Source organism: Nuphar pumila, chromosome 10, assembly GCF_984573655.1.
Source record: "Nuphar pumila chromosome 10, dmNupPumi1.hap1.1, whole genome shotgun sequence".
Classification (NCBI taxonomy): domain Eukaryota; kingdom Viridiplantae; phylum Streptophyta; class Magnoliopsida; order Nymphaeales; family Nymphaeaceae; genus Nuphar; species Nuphar pumila.
Genome location: NC_143258.1, coordinates 14,733,308 through 14,752,149, shown reverse-complemented (window position 1 = coordinate 14,752,149; position 18,842 = coordinate 14,733,308). Strand labels below are relative to the sequence as shown.

The following is an 18,842-nucleotide window of genomic DNA, read 5'->3' as shown; positions in this document are numbered from 1 at the left end:
CTGAGGCTGAGTACAGATCTATGGCTGCCGCTACTGTTGAAGTCACATGGGTTAGACATTTGCTAACTGAAGTGGGAGAAGTGATATCTCGGTCTGTCTTGATGTGCGACAATCAAAGTGCTCTCAACATGTAATTCAATCCGGTTCATCACAGTCGTGCCAAGCACATTGAGATAGATCAACATTTTGTGAGACAAAAGGTTGAACAAAAGGAGATCGAGCCCGAATTTGTTAACACTGAAAGACAAGTTGAGACATATTCACAAAAGGCTTGACCAAGGATCGTTTTTTGACACTTAAGGGCAAGTTGTTCATGGTCAACTTGAGGGGGGTGGGGGGGTGAAAAAGTCTATTTGTCTATGTATTCTTTACTTGTATTTGTTATTTTGTATTCCGGGTCTGGATAATATATCAGACCTGACCCATACTGTAAACAAAGGATATATATACATGTTTTAGGTCACGATTTCATTATTGGAAATTGTGATAGTTGCAACTCCTTCTTTCTCTTTCATCTCTCTCTTTCACAAGTGACAGATCCTAGTGAAATCTAACACCCCTCTCTCTAGAATCGTATTCTAGAGAGAGAGCCCAACTCTTAGAAGAAAGAGACTTAGAGAGAAGAGAGAGCCCAACTCGTGGGAGAGAGTGAGAGAAAGAAAGAAGAAGCAGAAAAAACTAGTTCCTCATCGAACATCCATCAAATTTTCGATCTTCTCTGCATCTGAATTAAGGTACAGGTTCCTCTCTAGATTCATACGGGGAGAAGTAGTTTTAAACTTGATTCATGTGTAAGTTTGGATGGGAAAGGAAAATCTGATTAAAAAACATGTATAAATATATGCCTTGATTCATGATTTCGTGTATTTTGGTTTGATGTCAGCATGCCATTGATTTTCATGTTTAGGCATGTGTTCAACATCAATTTATTTTTGGATTTACAAATACATGCTCTCAATTTTTGCATATATTCTTCTTATATATATATATATATATTGGTTTTGCCGATTTTAGCATATTCTGCTTTTTTTTACTGTGCATTTTCAAAGAACAATACATATATACTGTCGGGGATCAGTTTTGATCCATACTTGAATTTCGCTTCCGAATTTAACCTGAATTTCGCTCGAATTTAAAGGTTAAAAACTAAAAATTTCTTAAACTCTAACTATCTCAATTAGGTCTTGTGAGTGGGCTCTGGGCCACACCTAGACCTAGCTGATGTCACCTCTATTATAAGTATTTTCTCATAATTTTATCAATTTTATATAAATATATATTTTAAAAATTGTATTTTTCTATTTAAAAAAAACATAAAAAAATATGAGATATTATAATTTAATTAGCTATTCTCTTCGTGTGGTCTCTTTTTATGCATAATTGTTTATCTCGTCTTGATGATTTATGTATCCTTTAGTGATCACATCTTATCGATCAACATTTATGTCTTCTTAAAAAAATATGTTGATTTTGAGTTTATGGTTTGATTTCATAAAAATTGATCCTTAAGGAATACTCCTCTTTATCTTTCTTAATGATTATCTCATATTTTTAAAAATTATTACCCTTTTTTTGAAAATTTGGTTTTGTTTTCTCTGCAGTTTCTTAAAGATGCAATGGATTGAGAAATGAATGAATTTGATGCATTATATCATGATGATGGAGATAGTTGATGAAGGCGTTTGAAGATGATCACCAACAAAGACATTCAGAGACTTGTCTTTGCAAAAGTCTTTGATCCGACATAAAGATGGAGACTTCCAATGAAGACACTTAAAGACTTTGATCCTTCATGTTGATTATTTTTGTATTTTCAAACTTTCGGTATATCACACCGTAAGTTTGAGAGGGAGTGTTAAGTTGTACATGTATATATATATATATGTATGTATTTTCATACTTATATATATATATATATTTGGTTCATATTGTACATATATACATATACATTCATATATATGTATATATATATATTTTATTTATAAATGATGTAATAGGTAAATACCCATTAGGGGTATTTTGGTCATTTCAGTTCTTGTAATAGGCTATTCTTTTCTTTTTATCTTTTTCTGTTTTTCTAAGGACTATTTGGTCAAATACCAAATATAGTTGTTAGGTTCTTTTTTCACTAGTCAACATAGAGTTGACTAGTCAATAGAGCAATTGGAACAGTCCAACAAATCTATTGAGGTCTTCCTCTCTCTTGTATGTGTATAAATAAGGGCTTTTATCCCCTTTCATTTTTCAATGCTTTTCTTAAGCATTTATGCTCAATAAAGATAAATATTTTTATGTTTTCTATTTAGTTCTTTAATGTTTTATATACACTTAGTGCTTTTGTTGGTTATTGTATTGTCCTATAGTGGACTTGCGTACATTGTTATTGTGATCTTGTAAGCCTTTAGTGACATTGTTTTTGCATTTTCCGTTATTTCATTACATATAGGGTCAACTTCCCCTTTACAACATTCTTCTTGACTAAAGTACCCTTTACAACATGAATAAATACAATAGTGAATAAAGCACTGAAAGGAGGACAGATTTGGTCCTTATTAACTTTGACTATTCACTTACATATACAACATTGTTTACTAATGTTGCCTCCCAAGCTTAGTGTACTTGTGCAATGCCCCATGCTTTAGCTACTTTGAGGAAAATAGTAGAATACACAGCTATTGAGATTGCTAATCTTTATTTGATTTTTAACACCGTTTCCATTGAGTATCTGACCCATGAACTGTTATTGCTTCTATTCTTGGACCATGATAGGAGCTTTGATGCTCGAAGGGAATGTGTCATTCGCAATTATGCATACCTTCTTCCTGCTGAAGTAATAGGGATTACACCTCATAGTAGTACTGAAGAAATAAGCAATCATTTAATGGAGTTTTCCAGTATACTGAAAGTTTTCGAGGTAAAAATTTGATACCAAAAACAATGTAAGTTGATCTGCTGTTTGTATATAAGCTTGCATTTGTTTGCTAAATGCCATGATGGGCCTTCTTTTCCTTTTGTTCTTTCCTAATCTTTTATACATCATAGTAGTGCTGAAGAAATAAACAATCATTTAATGGAGTTTTCATGTATATTGAAAGTTTTCAAGGTAAAAATTCGATACCAAAAACAGTGTAAGTTGATCTGCTGTTTGTATATAAGCTCACATTTGTTTGCTGAATGCCATGATGGGCCTTCTTTTCTTTTTGTTCTTTCCTAATCTTTTATATTGTGCTTATATTCTTTGACTACTTTATATACAACTCATGAGTTGTTAGTTTGTTCCAGTCTCATAGCTTTTCCTTCCAAAAATGCTAATTGTTTTGGACAAAATGCCCATGCTCTTTATCTCGTGTTTGATAAAATTAAGATTACTGTAGTTTTAAATTTTAATCAGAACTTGTTGATATATAATGGGTTTGTTATACATTAGTGCACTTCTTTTTCTCATTAGAGTTCTTCCTGATGCATTTTCTTCACTCTTTTTTATTTTATCTACGCAAAAAGTACCCAACATTTATAATATCGTGTGTTTTTCTATCATTTTAAATTCTAAGGTTTCTGAAAAACTGACGAAGTATTTTGAAAGTCGATAAAAATCTTCGATTTTTAGGTGGCGTCAACTGAATCTGGGTGTAACTCAGGACCCATTGACAAGACCTAAACGAGCCAATTAAGATTTGGTAAAACTTTTTATTTTTGACCTTTAAAATCGAGCAAAATTTGGGTTAAATTTTTGCAAAATTCAGAGGCAAAATTCAAGTAATATATCATTAGATACGTCTCGAAATTCTGAAAACATTGATATTTTGTTTTTCTGAATTTGCGCTACGGTTGGCCCATGAAAGTCATGCTCAGGATTTTGGAGACTTTTCCATTCTTTTTCATGAGATGAATCGTGACTTCATGCGCAAGATTCAAAAGAAAGAAATTGCAGAGGCTTTGAAGAAAATGAAATAAAAAAGGGCAGTTGGCCCAGATGGTATACCTATCAAGGCTTGGAAATCCTTGGGAGAGAAAGGTTTAGAATGGTTGACAAATCTTTTTAACAAGATTTGGCAGACAAATAAGATGCCTAATGAGTGGAGGAAGAGTACTTTGGTGCCTCTATATAAGAATAAGGGTGATATACAAGATTGCACAAACTATCGTGGTATAAAACTCATGAGTCATACTTTGAAACTTTGGGAGAGGGTGATTGAGTCTAGGTTGAGGAAGGTTGTCATGATATCGGAGAATCAATTTGGTTTTATGCCTGGAAGATCAACTATGGAAGCTATACATCTTCTTAGACAACTTATTGAGAGATATAGAGAGAGGAGCAAAGATTTGCATATGGTTTTTATTGATTTGGAGAAGGCATACGATAGAGTACCTAGGGACATTCTCTGGTGGACAATAATGAAGAAAGGTGTTTCTCTCAAGTACATTAGTATAATTAAAGATATGTATGAAGGAGTAGTAACCAATGTCCGCACTTGTGGAGGGGTAACAACCAATTTTCTTATAACGGTTGGGTTATATCAAGGATCTGCTTTAAGCCCTTTCCTATTTGCTATAGTGATGGATGGGCTTACAAGATCAATTCAAGAAAATGTGCCGTGGTGTATGTTGTTTGCTGATGATATTGTTTTGATTGATGAGTCTAGAGCTGGGGTTAATGCTAAGTTAGAATTATGGAGACAAACATTGGAAGCAAGAGGTTTTAAGTTGAGTAAGAGTAAGACAAAATATATGGAATGTCGGTTTAGTAAGCAACGAAGTAGTGATGGGAGTGTAGTGAAGCTTGGTGAGCAAGAAATACCGGTGGATGATTGTTTCAAATATTTGGGATCTATCATTCAAAAGTATGGAGAAATTGATGGAGATGTAATTCATAGGATAAAGGTTGGGTGGATGAAATGGAAAAGAGCAACTGGAGTGTTGTGCGATCGTAGAATGCCATTGCGGTTGAAGGGAAAGTTTTATAGGACGACTATTAGGCCCGCTTTGCTATATGGTACGGAATGTTGGGCTGCCAAGAGACATCATATTCAAAAAATGAGTGTAGCTGAGATGCGTATGCTTAGATGGATGTGTGGAAATACAATAAAAGATAAGATTCGGAACGAGGAGATACGTAAGAAGGTAGGCGTTGCACCCATTGAAAATAAGATGAGAGAGAATCGGTTACGGTGGTTTGGACATATTCGGCGAAGGCCTAATGATGCTCCAGTTAGAAGGATGGAGAAATGGGAAAATATATTAGTTAAAAGAGGTCGGGGTAGGCTTAAGAAGACTTGGATGGAGATGATAGGAAAGGATATGAATGCTTTGAGCCTCACCGATGACATGGCATTGGATAGAAATGTTTGGAGGAGAAGGATTCATGTGGAAGACCCAGAATGATTTTCTTTTTTGGTTCATATCGCTGACCCCAATTGTTTTGGGATGAAGGCGTAGTAGTTGTTGTTGCACTATGGTTGTCCCAAAAATCACATTTTTTCAAAAATGACCTGCCTCGATGTGACCGGTTTTGGATTGGATCAGATCGGATTCGTTTGGTTCAAGTTAATATGGATCTGGACCCAATCCAAGACCCATATTAATTAAGATATGGTTCAGTTAGAGATTCATATGGATTTGGATCTTGGATTTAGATCTAGATCTAAAATCTAAGTCCAATGAATTTAAAGTTTTAAATTCAATATAAAGGTTTAATTGAGTGAATTTGCAAGTTAAAAAGACTCCCAAAGGGTACTTTATGAGAATTTATTATTTAATAAATAATAATTAAGTATTAAAAATTAATTAATTTCGAAATTTCTTTTGGATATGGCAGCTACCTAATATATAGGGATTTTAGAAGAGCCCAAATGGGGTTAAAGTACAACAACAACAACTACTACGCCTTCATCCCAAAACAATTGGGGTCGGCGATATGAACCAAAAAAGAAAATCATTCTGAGTCTTCCACATGAATCCTTCTCCTCCAATCATTTCTATCCAATGCCATGTCCTCGGTGAGGTTCAAAGCATTCATATCATTTCCTATCACCTCCATCCATGTCTTCCTAGGCCTACCCCGACCACTTTTAACTAATATATTTTCCCATTTCTCCATCCTTCTAACTGGAGCATCATTAGGCCTTCGCCAAATATGTCCAAACCACCGTAAACGATTCTCTCTTATTTTCAATGGGTGCAACGCCTACCTTCTTACGTATCTCCTCGTTCTGAATCTTATCTTTTATCGTATTTCCACACATCCATCTCAGCATACGCATCTCAGCTACACTAATTTTTTGAATATGATGTCTCTTGGTAGCTCAACATTCCGTACCATATAGTAAAGCGGGCCTAATAGTCGTCCTATAAAACTTTCCCTTCAACCGCAATGGCATTCTACGATCGCACAACACTCCAATTGCATTTTTCCATTTCATCCACCCAACCTTTATCCTATGATTTATATCTCCATCAATTTCTTCATACTTTTGAATGATAGATCCCAAATATTTGAAACAATCATCCACCTGTATTTCTTGCTCACCAAGCTTCACTACACTCCCATCACTACTTCATTGCTTACTAAACTGACATTCCATGCATTTTGTCTTACTCTTACTCAACTTAAAACCTCTTGCTTCCAATGTCTGTCTCCATAATTCTAACTTAGCATTAACTTCAGCTCTAGACTCATTAATCAAAACAATATCATCAGCAAACAACATACACCACGACATATTTTCTTGAATTGATCTCGTAAGCCCATCCATTACTATAGCAAATAGGAAAGGGCTTAAAGCAGATGGGGTTAAAGTAAAATAGTAAAAATAAATAAAATACCAAATGGATAAAAGAGTAGTTGAAAAGGAAAAAGGTGGTTAGAGATAGAGTTCTCTATCTCATAGCCAAATGGGTGAGAAACTCAAGAAGCGATGTGACCCTCTCTGTAGAAGACCAACAAAAATATTATAAAAAGGTCTAACTCACTCCTCTCTCTAGATTTCGTTTTCTAGAGAGAGAGAGAGAGAGAGAGAGAGAGAGAGGGAGAGAGAAAAGAGAAGAGTAAAAGGAAATGAAAGAAGAAGAAGAAGAGGAGAAGAAGGAGAGGGATCTTCTGTTTCGATCATCCGAGGTATATTTTTTATCTTTTTTCATCTCTGATCGAAGGTACAGGTTCTTCTATCGATTCGAATAGGGAGAAATAGCCTAAATTAAGTTTATGTGATGTTTTGGTGGAAAAAAAGAAGGAAACAATCTGAATTTGAATACATGATTATATACATATTTACATAACGTTGATTTGAGTCGATTTTCCCTTTCTTTTTCAACCGATATATATATATATATATATATATATATATATATATATATATATATATATAATGCTAAATCTTCCATTTATTTTCGTCATGACATGTATTCAATTTTCTGATTTCGTGCTTATAGCTGAATCTATTCTACTGTCCATATGGAAAAATCTGTCATAGTTTGCATGTGGACATATCTGAACAGAGCTGTCACATTGTCCATGTGGATAGATCTGCACAGATCTGTCCCACCACGCGTGGATAGATTTGGATTGGGTCCAGATCCATATTAACTTGGGTCAAACGGATCGGATCAAATCCGATCCAATCAAGAACCGATCACATCGAGGCAAGCCATTTTTGAAAAAATGCGATTTTTGGGCCAATGGTAGCTTGAATTTAGAAAAATAACATATCGTTGTTTTTAGAATTTCGAGGCGCATCTAATGATATATTATCTCAATTTCGCCTCTGAATTTTGCCTTAATTTAACCCAAATTTCACTCGATTTTAAAGGTTAAAAATAGAAAGTTTTACCATATCTTAATTGGCTCATTTAGGTATTGTCAATGAGACTTGGGCCAAACCCAGACTCAACTGACGCCACCTAGGATTAAGGATTTATTGATTTTTCTACAACACTTAGCCATTTTTTTTGAAGTTTCAGAATTTAATATTATAGAAAAACACACAATATTATATTCTACCATCCTTATTGATCTAGATCTTATCTTTTTTATTTTATTTAAATTAATATTCTCAAGAAATATTCCAAGGGAGTTCTGGAAGCCCATATAGGGCTCTACCTCATTCTTATTTTATTTTAAAGTTGTTTCTAAACTTTAAATTCAAAGTAGTTTTAAAATTGTCATGGATGGATTTCGGATCTAGATTTGGCTCCAAGATCTAAATCCATATCCAAATCCAACCCGGACCAGATCCTAATCAATATGGATCTTGGACTGGGTCCAGATCCATATCAACTTGGATAAAATGGAGCGGATCCAATCCAGAAAAAGGTTAAAATAGAGGCGGGTCATTTTTAAATAACATGATTTTTGGGCCAACCGTAACCCGATTTTAGAAAAATAAGTCATCAACGTTCTGAAAATTATGAGATACATCTAACGGTATACTTGATTTTTTCTTGAATTTAACCTGAATTTTGCTTGATTTTTGCTTGAATTTAAAGGTTAAAAACAATTTTTTTCTCGAACATTAATTGGCTCATTTTGGTCCTGTCAGCGTGCTCTGGGCTACACCCATACCCAACTGACGTCACCTATATATAAAGATATTTTCCCACGATTTTTATCATTTTCATTAAATATTGAGCCCAAATTTCATAATTTTGAAGTTATAAATCATGGAAACCACACGATATTACACGGAGCAACCTTGGCGTGATGGACACATGTCGTCTACTACATCGCCTGTGCCTGGACATGTGTGGTCACCGTCGCTGCTAGGGTATTGATGTAATATCATGTGTTTTTCCCATGGCTTTTTTAAATTTGAAAATTCTGAAATTTAGGTCGTGTTTTATAAAGTTGATAAATATAATGGAAAATATCCTCTAATATAGGTGAAGTCAGCTGGGTCTGGGCGTAGCCCAGAGCCCACTGACAAGACCAAAATGAGATGATTAGTATTTGTAAAACTTTTTCTTTTTAACCTTTAAATTTGAGCAAAATTTAGGCAAAATTCGAAGGCAAAAATCAAGTAAGTATACCGTTAGATGTGTCATAATTCTGAGAACATTGATATTTCATTTTTCTGAAATCGGGTTACGGTTGGCTCGAAAATCACATTTTTCAAAAATGACCCGCTTTAGTTTTTATCATTTTTTGGATTGGATCGGATCAGATCCATTTGATCCAAGTTGATATGGATCTAGACGCAATTCAGGACCCATATTGACTAGGATCTGGTCCAGGTTGGGATCCATATAGATTTTGGATATGGATTTGGATTTTGGATTCAGATCCAGATCTGAAATGCAAATGTCACCAATATAAAGGTTAAATTGAGTAGGAATTTTGCTATGAGAGGACTTCCAGAGGGGGCAGATACCCTATCAAATATTCTTAAAATTAATTATTTAATAATTAATAAAATATATTAATTATTTAAATTTCAAAATTTTATTTATTGGATAAGGTGGATAGATCTTCTAGAGGGGGCATAATCGCACACGGAGTTTTAATATCCTTACGGTCCTCCATGACCACCATCCAAGATTTTCATATTGTGGAAGGGACATCAAGTTGAAAAGAAGTGTTTTCTCGGTTACGGGTCATGGATCTGAAGATCCAGGACCCGTGACATCCACTTCTTCATTAATGGCATTATGTAATATTGATTATTGTAATGAGGGGTATTTTAGTACCCTAAAATTTTGTAATCACTTGTTAATATGAAGGAATACACAACAGCCGACCCTATTGCTGAAGGGGTATCGGTTTCTCCCAACTTCTCTCTCCCTTTCTCTCTCTCTCTCTCTGTTTTTCAGATCTCATGCGTGGAAGGACCTGGAGATTCAAAATCTAACATGGTATCAGAGCCACGCTTCAGTTGAAACTGGAATCGATCTCAAAGGTACGTCCGATAGATCTATCCTTCTCGATTTCTTCTTCTAAGTCAAGAACATATCCCTCCGTTCCCTATTTTCAATTTTTTTGGGTTCACGAACGACCCATTTTTGTCTCCCCACATTCCTTTCTTCTCTATCAGATCTGATATCAATCAGATCTGAAGATAATCTGATTCAGATCTGACTTCTTCTTCCCACAGTCTTCTTTTCGCCTCTTTCTATTTTTCTTTTACCTCGGTGGTGGCTGAACCTCGATTCCCCCACAACCTTCTTTCTATCCCCTGAGTAACTCAATCCAGATTTGGATTTTCGACTCCACAGCCTTCTTTCTATCCCTTGAATAACTCAATCCAGATTTTCGACCCAAATACCTAGTTTATCGCGGTTGATAATAGCGTGATCTAATCACGCAGGGTCCTATTTTGATTCAGCTGTATCCTTAATCAAGCCGATACATTCATTTTCTGTTTCATTCATATCAAATCAGAAATCTGATTGACATTCAATTTCTGTTTCATATCAGCAATCTAAATTAGTTTCTGCAGTCTGATAGCATCGATCTGAGTTAGTTCCTGCAAAAAAAAAAAACAAACAAACTGCAGGTGTAAGCAGATTGTGCTGAATACTTTCTTAATTCTGTGAAACATGAATTCACTTCCTAGTCAATCAGTTCTTTCTTCCAGTTTTCTCAGTCAACTCATATACCAACTCACAAAGACGGAGGCCAATCCCTACTTGCTTTCTGTGTAATAAAAGGGGGCACATCAAAGCCAACAGGAAAATCAACACAAACTGAAGCAAAAAGAGGCACAGACAGTACAAGGACCAATGGAGAAGTAAAAGAGTTGTTGTTGTCAGCCTTAGCAGAATTGAATCTGAAACAGAATGAGCAAGGTACTTGGTATGTGGACTCTGGCGCAGCGACTCATGTTACTGGTGATGCAGGTAAGCTCCTAAAACTTGTTCCTTACATTGGTAGAAGTAGTATAGTTACTGGAGATGGATCACACCACTCTGTCTCGCATATTGGAAACTCCATCATACCCTTGCCCGAATCTTCCATCAATCTTTCAAATGTTCTTTATTCTCCTAATATCAAGAAAAACATTGTTTCAGTTTCTAAACTTGTTGATGATGTCAAAGCCTCAGTTGAATTTACTCCTTCTTCTGTTCTTGTTAAGGATCTCTACACGAAGGAGACATTCGCTAGAGGAAAACGACAAGGCAATATGTATGTTTTTCAAGAAGATCCTTCAGCACATGTTAGCTCTGCAGATCCAAACTTGAAGCTCCAATCATCGTTGTCTTCTGAAAATCCTACCTGCGTTTTTAGTGTCTCTGAAATCAATAAGCCAAATCTTTGGCATGGTCGTCTAGGTCACTGCAGTAGTAGTTTCATTGAAAAGCTTGTTTCGAATAATCTTATTCCCAAGTCAAGTCTAGGAATAAATGTCAATGACAATAAATGTTCTAGTTGTCTCTTATGTAAGAGTCATGTTTTACCATTTCATTCTATCAATAAAAGAGCTTCAAGACCTTTTGAGACTATCTGTTCTGATGTTTGGGGGTCTGCTCCAGTTGCTTACATGTCTGGAACTAGATATTATCTTTTATTTGTTGACAGTTATTCTCGATATTCCTGGATATTTTTCATGAAACATAAATCTGAGACCTTCAAGTTGTTCCGTAACTTCCATTCCTTTGTCAAAAACCAATTTTCTGAAAACATCCTAAGTTTCCAATGTGACGGAGGAGGTGAATTCTCTTCCATTGACTTTACTAACTTTCTTCAAAGTAATGGGATAAGAAAAAAAAAGGTGTCTTGCCCACACACACCTCAGCAGAATGGGATTGCTGAAAGGAAGCATCGCCATATTGTTGAGAGTGCGATGAGCATGATGCATGACAGTAATCTTCCGATCACTTTATGGACAGAGGCTTTTCATTCTGCAGTTCATGTGATAAATCGATTGCCCATGACTATTTTGGAAAACAAGTCTCCTTACTTGTCTCTTTTTGGTATACACCCCAACTACTATGATTTGCATGTCTTTGGATGTTTATGTTATGTTCATGTTGATAGTTCAAGGAGACATAAGTTTCAGGACAAGGCTTTAAAGTGCAGGTTTGTGGGTTATGCTGATGACTATAAAGGGTACAGGTGCTATGATCCGGTGAGCAAGCGCATCAAAATATCAAGAAATGTCATCTTCGATGAATTGAATTTTGATTGTCGATGTACTAGTTCTTCAGAATCAAAACATAGAGTTGAGGCTTATTATCCTTGGTTGAATTATGAACTTCTCTCAGGAGCTAGTGATGCTTGCTCAAATTGCATTCAAAAGGATAAGAAACTTGTGTCTACTGATGGAATGATTGATCATGAAAATACAGACTCAACTTTGAATCCAGGAAGGTATAAAGGTCTTGTCTACACTCGACGAGGAAGAGAGTCACCCACCATAGTTGATTCAGACATGGACGCATCCTCAACATCCAACATTGTTGATACTAGAAGATCCACACGTTCTCGCCATCCAATTGAAAGGTGGGTCAGTTATGAAAATTTCTCATTAGATTTTCAACTCTTTCTAACAGCCTTGAATAAAGAAGATGAACACACAACGTTCTCTCAAGCATCAAATTCCAGAAGATGGATTGAAGCAATGAATGAGGAGATGGAAGCTCTACATGAATGTGGTACGTGGGATGTCGTATCAAGACCACCTGACAGAAACGTTGTTGGTTCGAAATGGGTGTACAAAATAAAGTATAAACCGGATGGGACTATACAGCGATACAAGGCGAGACTTGTAGCCAAAGGTTTTACACAGGAGCAAGGACAGGATTATGATGAAACCTTTAGTCCAGTTGTGAGGATGGGGACAATCCGAGTCATACTTTCTTTAGCCATTGAACACCAATGGACCATTAGCCAACTTGATGTGAAGAATGCTTTTCTTCATGGAGATTTGAGAGAAGAAGTTTACATGGAACAACCCACTGGTTACGCAGAAGGTAATCCTACAAAATATGTCTGCAGACTAAAAAGGGCGATATATGGATTGAAGCAGGCATCTCGATCTTGGTTTGACAACTTTTCTCTTGAAATACAAAAGTATGGTTTTAAGAAATCTCTTCTTGACCACTCCTTATTTATATTTAAGAACCAAGACACAATTACTCTGTTGTTGATATATGTGGATGATATTATCATTACTGGCAGTTCCAATGAGCACATTGAAGAAGTCAAACATCTCTTGAATCAGAGGTTCAAAATGAAGGACCTTGGCAAACTACGGTACTTTCTTGGAATTGAAGTCGACAGTTCCTCTGAAAAAATGACTCACTCAACATAAGTATATCATTGATGTTCTCAATAAATCGGATATGAAAGACTGCAAGCCCTTGAGCACTCCTAGCGTTCTTCATCAAAGGCTTAGCTCTCAAGACGGAGATCCATTTGATAATCCCACACAGTACCGTAGCATAGTGGGTATGTTACAATACCTCACTTTTACTCGCCCTGATATAGTCTACTCGGTGAATCAAGTTTCTCAGTTTATGCATGCCCCATGTGAAGGGCATATGGAAGCAGTTAAACGGATACTACGATATCTGAAGGGAACGGTTGGGGATGGTCTCACATATAAGCGAAAGACAAATGGGCAAAGTGCACATGAGATCACTATTTATTCTGACGCGGACTGGGCGGGAGATCCAGATGAACGCAGATCAGTATCAGGCTATTCTGTATTTGTTGGGATGAATTTGGTTTCTTGGAGTAGTAAGAAACAAAAGGCTGTTGCCAGATCCAGTACAGAGGCTGAATACAGGTCAATGGCAGCCGCCACTGCTGAGGCTACTTGGGTTAGACATCTACTGACAGAAGTCGGAGAATCGATATCTCGATCACTTCTTCTGTGTGACAACCAGAGCACCATTAGTATGTCTTTTAATCCAATCCATCACAGTCGTGCCAAACATATTGAAATAGACCAGCATTTTGTGAGACAAAAGGTAGAAGAGAAAGAGATTGAGCCTGAATTTGTTCGAACTACAGATCAAGTGGCGGATATATTTACAAAAGGATTGACAAAAGACAGATTTTGGATGTTAAAAGGCAAGTTGTTCATGATTCAAGATCATGCACAACTTGAGGGAGGGTGAAAAGAAGTGTTTTCTCGGTTACGGGTCATGGATCTGAAGATCCAGGACCCGTGACATCCACTTCTTCATTAATGGCATTATGTAATATTGATTATTGTAATGAGGGGTATTTTTGTACCCTAAAATTTTGTGCAAATTATTGATTTTTTCAAAATTAAATTACACTGTTAAATTGTGAGGGACAGGGGCCAAAATTTCTTTTGCATGATTTGCAAAACGGTTCTTGTGTAAAGAATATGAAATGGTAAAAGAGACCAAACAGTGTAATTAATCTCTTACTTGTGTTAGATTTTGAATCTCCAGGTCCTTCCACGCGTGAGATCTGAAAAACAGAGAGAGAGAGAGAGAAAGGGAGAGAGAAGTTGGGAGAGAGAAGTTTACTGTGCATTTTAAAATAACAATACATATATTGTTGGGGATCAGTTTTGATCCAGTTCAGAACTGCTCATATGCATATATGCTATTGCAAAGTCTGCACCAGCCTTTTCCATATTTTTTTTTATGCTGCCAACAAATCTGATCAGATTGCCAATGTGCTGCATGGGCAATCTGATTAGACTGCTGCCTTGCTTGGCTGTGCAATCTTACTCGATTGCCGATGCATGAGAGCATGAGCAATCTGATCAGGTCGGCACTGTTGGCTGTGAGTGCAGGCTGATCAGACATGCTGTAGAACTTTGATTTATGATGTTATCAAAGCTGATCATGGATTGTTATTAAAAATCTGTGTTATGCTATTATGTTGATCAGATCTTGGAGACTTCTCCATTCCTTTTCATGAGATAAATCGTGACTTCATGCGCAAGATTCAAAAGAAAGAAATTGCAGAGGCTTTGAAGAAAATGAAATCAAGAAGGGCAGTTGGCCCAGATGGTATACCTATCGAGGCTTGGAAATGCTTGGGAGAGAAAGGTTTAGAATGGTTGACAAATCTTTTTAACTTGATTTGGCGAACAAATAAGATGCCTAATGAGTGGAGGAAGAGTACTTTGGTGCCTTTATATAAGAATAAGGGTGATATACAAGATTGCACAAACTATCGTGGTATAAAACTCATGAGTCATACTATGAAACTTTGAGAGAGGGTGATTGAGTCTAGGTTGAGGAAGGTTGTCATGATATCGGAGAATCAATTTGGTTTTATGCCTGGAAGATCAACTATGGAAGCTATACATCTTCTTAGACAACTTATTGAAAGATATAGAGAGAGGAACAAAGATTTGCATATGGTTTTTATTGATTTAGAGAAGGCATACGATAGAGTACCTAGGGACGTTCTCTGGTGGACAATGATGAAGAAAGGTGTTTCTCTCAAGTACATTAGTATAATTAAAGATATGTATGAAGGAGTAGTAACCAATGTCCGCACTTGTGGAGGGGTGACAACCAATTTTCCGATAACGGTTGGGTTACATCAAGGATCTGCTTTAAGCCCTTTCCTATTTGCGATAGTGATGGATGAGCTTACGAGATCAATTCAAGAAAATGTACCGTGGTGTATGTTGTTTGCTGATGATATTGTTTTGATTGATGAGTCTAGAGCTGGGGTTATTGCTAAGTTAGAATTATGGAGACAGACATTGGAAGCTAGAGGTTTTAAGTTGAGTAAGAGTAAGACTGAATATATGGAATGTCGGTTTAGTAAGCAACGAAGTAGGGATGGGAGTGTAGTGAAGCTTGGTGAGCAAGATATACCGGTGAATGATTATTTCAAATATTTGGGATCCATCATTCAAAAGTATGGAGAAATTGATGGAGATGTAAATCATAGGATAAAGGTTGGGTGGATGAAATGGAAAAGTGCTACTGGAGTGCTGTGCGATCGTAGAATGCCATTGCGGTTGAAGGGAAAGTTTTATAGGACGACTATTAGACCCGCTTTACTATATGGTACGGAATGTTGGGCTGCCAAGAGACATCATATTCAAAAAATGAGTGTAGCTGAGATGCGGATGCTTAGATGGATGTGTGGAAATACAATAAAAGATAAGATTCGGAACGAAGAGATACGTAAGAAGGTAGGTGTTGCACCCATTGAAAATAAGATGCGAGAGAATCGTTTACGGTGGTTTGGACATATTCGGCGAAGGCCTAATGATGCTCCAGTTAGAAGGTTGGAGAAATGGGAAAATATATTAGTTAAAAGAGGTCGGGGTAGGCCTAGGAAGACTTGGATGGAGATGATAGGAAAGGATATGAATGCTTTGAACCTCACCGAGGACATGGCGTTGGATAGAAATGATTGGAGGAAAAGGATTCATGTGGAAGACCCAAAATGAATTTCTTTTTTGGTTCATATCGCTGACCCCAATTGTTGTGGGATGAAGGCGTAGTTGTTGTTGTTGTTGTTTGTTGTAGAGTCTAACACGTGACAGAGCTGAATGTGTTGTACCTGAGGACTGTCTGCCGATTTATCTGAAAGTTATTTTGGTTAACTGTTGATAAATCTTATTATGTGATTTTGATAACTGTTTTTCAGACTCGATGACATGTTATTTTGTGGATTGTCATTAAACCTAATTTTGCTATTAGTTTATGAACTATGAATAGCATTAATCTCACGCTGTTTTGATGCCGATCAAATTTAACTGTATATGTTAATCTTGATGGCTGTTATCAGATTAACTATGCAGTTATTATTGATAACGACTATAGGGTGGCTATATATGAATTTGATAGACTGACATCAAACCTGATTTTTTTTGTTGTTATGTTGTCTATCATCAAATCTAAATTTTTGTTCTAAACTGCCATCAAATCTGTTTCTTTATGTCGTTATGTTGACTGTCATCAACTCTAAATTATGCTGTTGAGTTGACTATCATCAAATTGAGCATATGCTATTATGTTGGCTGTTATCGGATGATGTATATATATGTCTTGTTGGCTGATTGCAAGTCTGATTATTTTGTTATAAGTGTGGATTATTCTGCATATAGGCGGGTTTTTATGTGATGGTTAGGGCAGCACCTTGCCGCACACTTGTGCAGCAATACCACACTACCAACAACATGTTGCTGTGCACATTTTGCAGCAACAACATGCTGTCAATAGCTTGTTGTGGTTAGGGGTGGCAAAATCTGACCTGACCCGCCAACCCGCTTCTTAGCCGGATTAGGGTTGGGCTTAAACGGGTTCGTGTCGTAAACGGGTCGACCCACCTAACCCATTTATTAAACGGGTCGGGTTCGTGTTAGGGGTATGCCAACCCGCCAACCCATTTGACCCGTTTAATAAACGGGTTAGGCGGGCGGGTCAACCCGTTTACACGAACCCGTCAACCCGCAAGAGAGCAATAGCCAACCCACGTCGCCTGAGCGGCACCCAGAGGTCACCAGCACCGCCAGCCAGTCGAAAGGCCACTGACGATGGCAACCCTCCCCCATTAGCATCATGATCGGGGTCAAAGGAAGAAAACGTCGGTCAATGCTTGGTGACCCACGTTGTTTACCGGTGACCATCCGACAACCCTTTGATGGTGGCCTCCGAAAGAGGTCCTTGGAGCCTTCCGTCGACGACAGCGTGATGGCCGACCATCGTTGAGACCGAAGAGAGGAAAAGCTCCTTCTGCGTCTCTAACGACAACAAACTTCATCGGCACGATGTTGAACCTCGGTGAGACATAGGACATCACCGACGAGGCAGTGAGCCCCGCGAGCATCTTGTCAGAAAATCCCTTTCCAACAAAAGGGGTTCTGTGTCGGCAGCTACCAGAAAAAACTCAAAAGACTCTATCGACGTCATGTAATTGGGTGTCCACCCGACCCGTTTATTAAACGGGTTAACCGTGTCGTGTCGGGTTACCTGTTTAATAAACGGGTCATGTTCGTGTTTGCCACATCCGACCCGTTTAATAAACGGGTCGTGTTCGGGTTGAGGTATTCTGACCCGCCAACCCGACCCGATTGCCACCCTGGTTGTGGTGCACATTTAACATCATTAACATGTTGCTTGCTTTAGTGCAGCAACGACATGCTGTTGACAGCATGTCTTTGAGCAGAATTATGCATTGAAAAATCATATTTTTTTGTTGAGTTGGGTACGGGGTACAATCTAACCAGATTTGGGCACTGTTGGTGCACATGCAATATAATCAGATTTAACACTAATTGCACATGTGTAGTCTGATCAGATTGTCGAGTGGTGCGTTATATGCAATCTGATTAGATTTGATAAAGTGTGTGCTTGTACATCCCGATCAGATTTGGTAGTGTGTTGGATGCTGATTCTGAACAATGTTGTCAGACCTTCATTCATGTGTACTGCAAGGTGATATATATGTTTTGGATTTGATTGTGCATGTTTATGCATTCAATTACTATGTTGCAAATGAGCATATCATACGTATGAAAAATTTGAAGTTATTTTGATGTTTGCATAAATATTATTATGTGCATGTTTGGGTGTTTATGCATGAAATGGATCATGATAATGTATGTTGCAGTTAGCTTTATGTGCATTCATGTGTGATTAAATGTGTATTGTGGACATGTTTTGAAACAAGGTGTGTTGCATGTTCATTAAAATTTTGCAAAAGATGCATAAATCACTTTGAGATGCTTTTGTAATAAGATGTGAACCACTACAACCATGTGGTCCAGGTGCAGGTGTTGCGTCAATGTTGTTGATTTTAATTTATGCATTGAAAAATTTATTTTTGGAAATTATTAGTTTTCCAAAGTTAATTGCACTGTTAAATTATGCGAGTCAAGGCCCAAAATTGGTTTTGCATGTTGATTTACAAAACAGTTCTTGTGTAAAGAACCTGAATTTGTTTAAAAAGGTAAAAG

At 37.1% G+C, this 18,842-nt stretch overlaps 1 protein-coding gene across 3 annotated transcripts in view; it reads left to right on the top strand.

Moving 5' to 3' along the window:
• LOC149823500 (Pseudouridine synthase family protein) overlaps positions 1-18,842 on the top strand; it is a 179,633-nt gene that overhangs the window by 109,327 nt on the left and 51,464 nt on the right. For 2 of the 3 annotated variants that reach the window (XM_090018881.1, XM_090018879.1), the window contains exon 5: positions 2,770-2,914. The exons of the other annotated variant lie outside the window; for it this stretch is intronic. In XM_090018881.1, the coding sequence (XP_089875007.1) occupies positions 2,770-2,914 (145 nt within the window). The remainder of the gene's footprint in view (positions 1-2,769; positions 2,915-18,842) is intronic. 3 annotated transcript variants of the gene reach the window in all.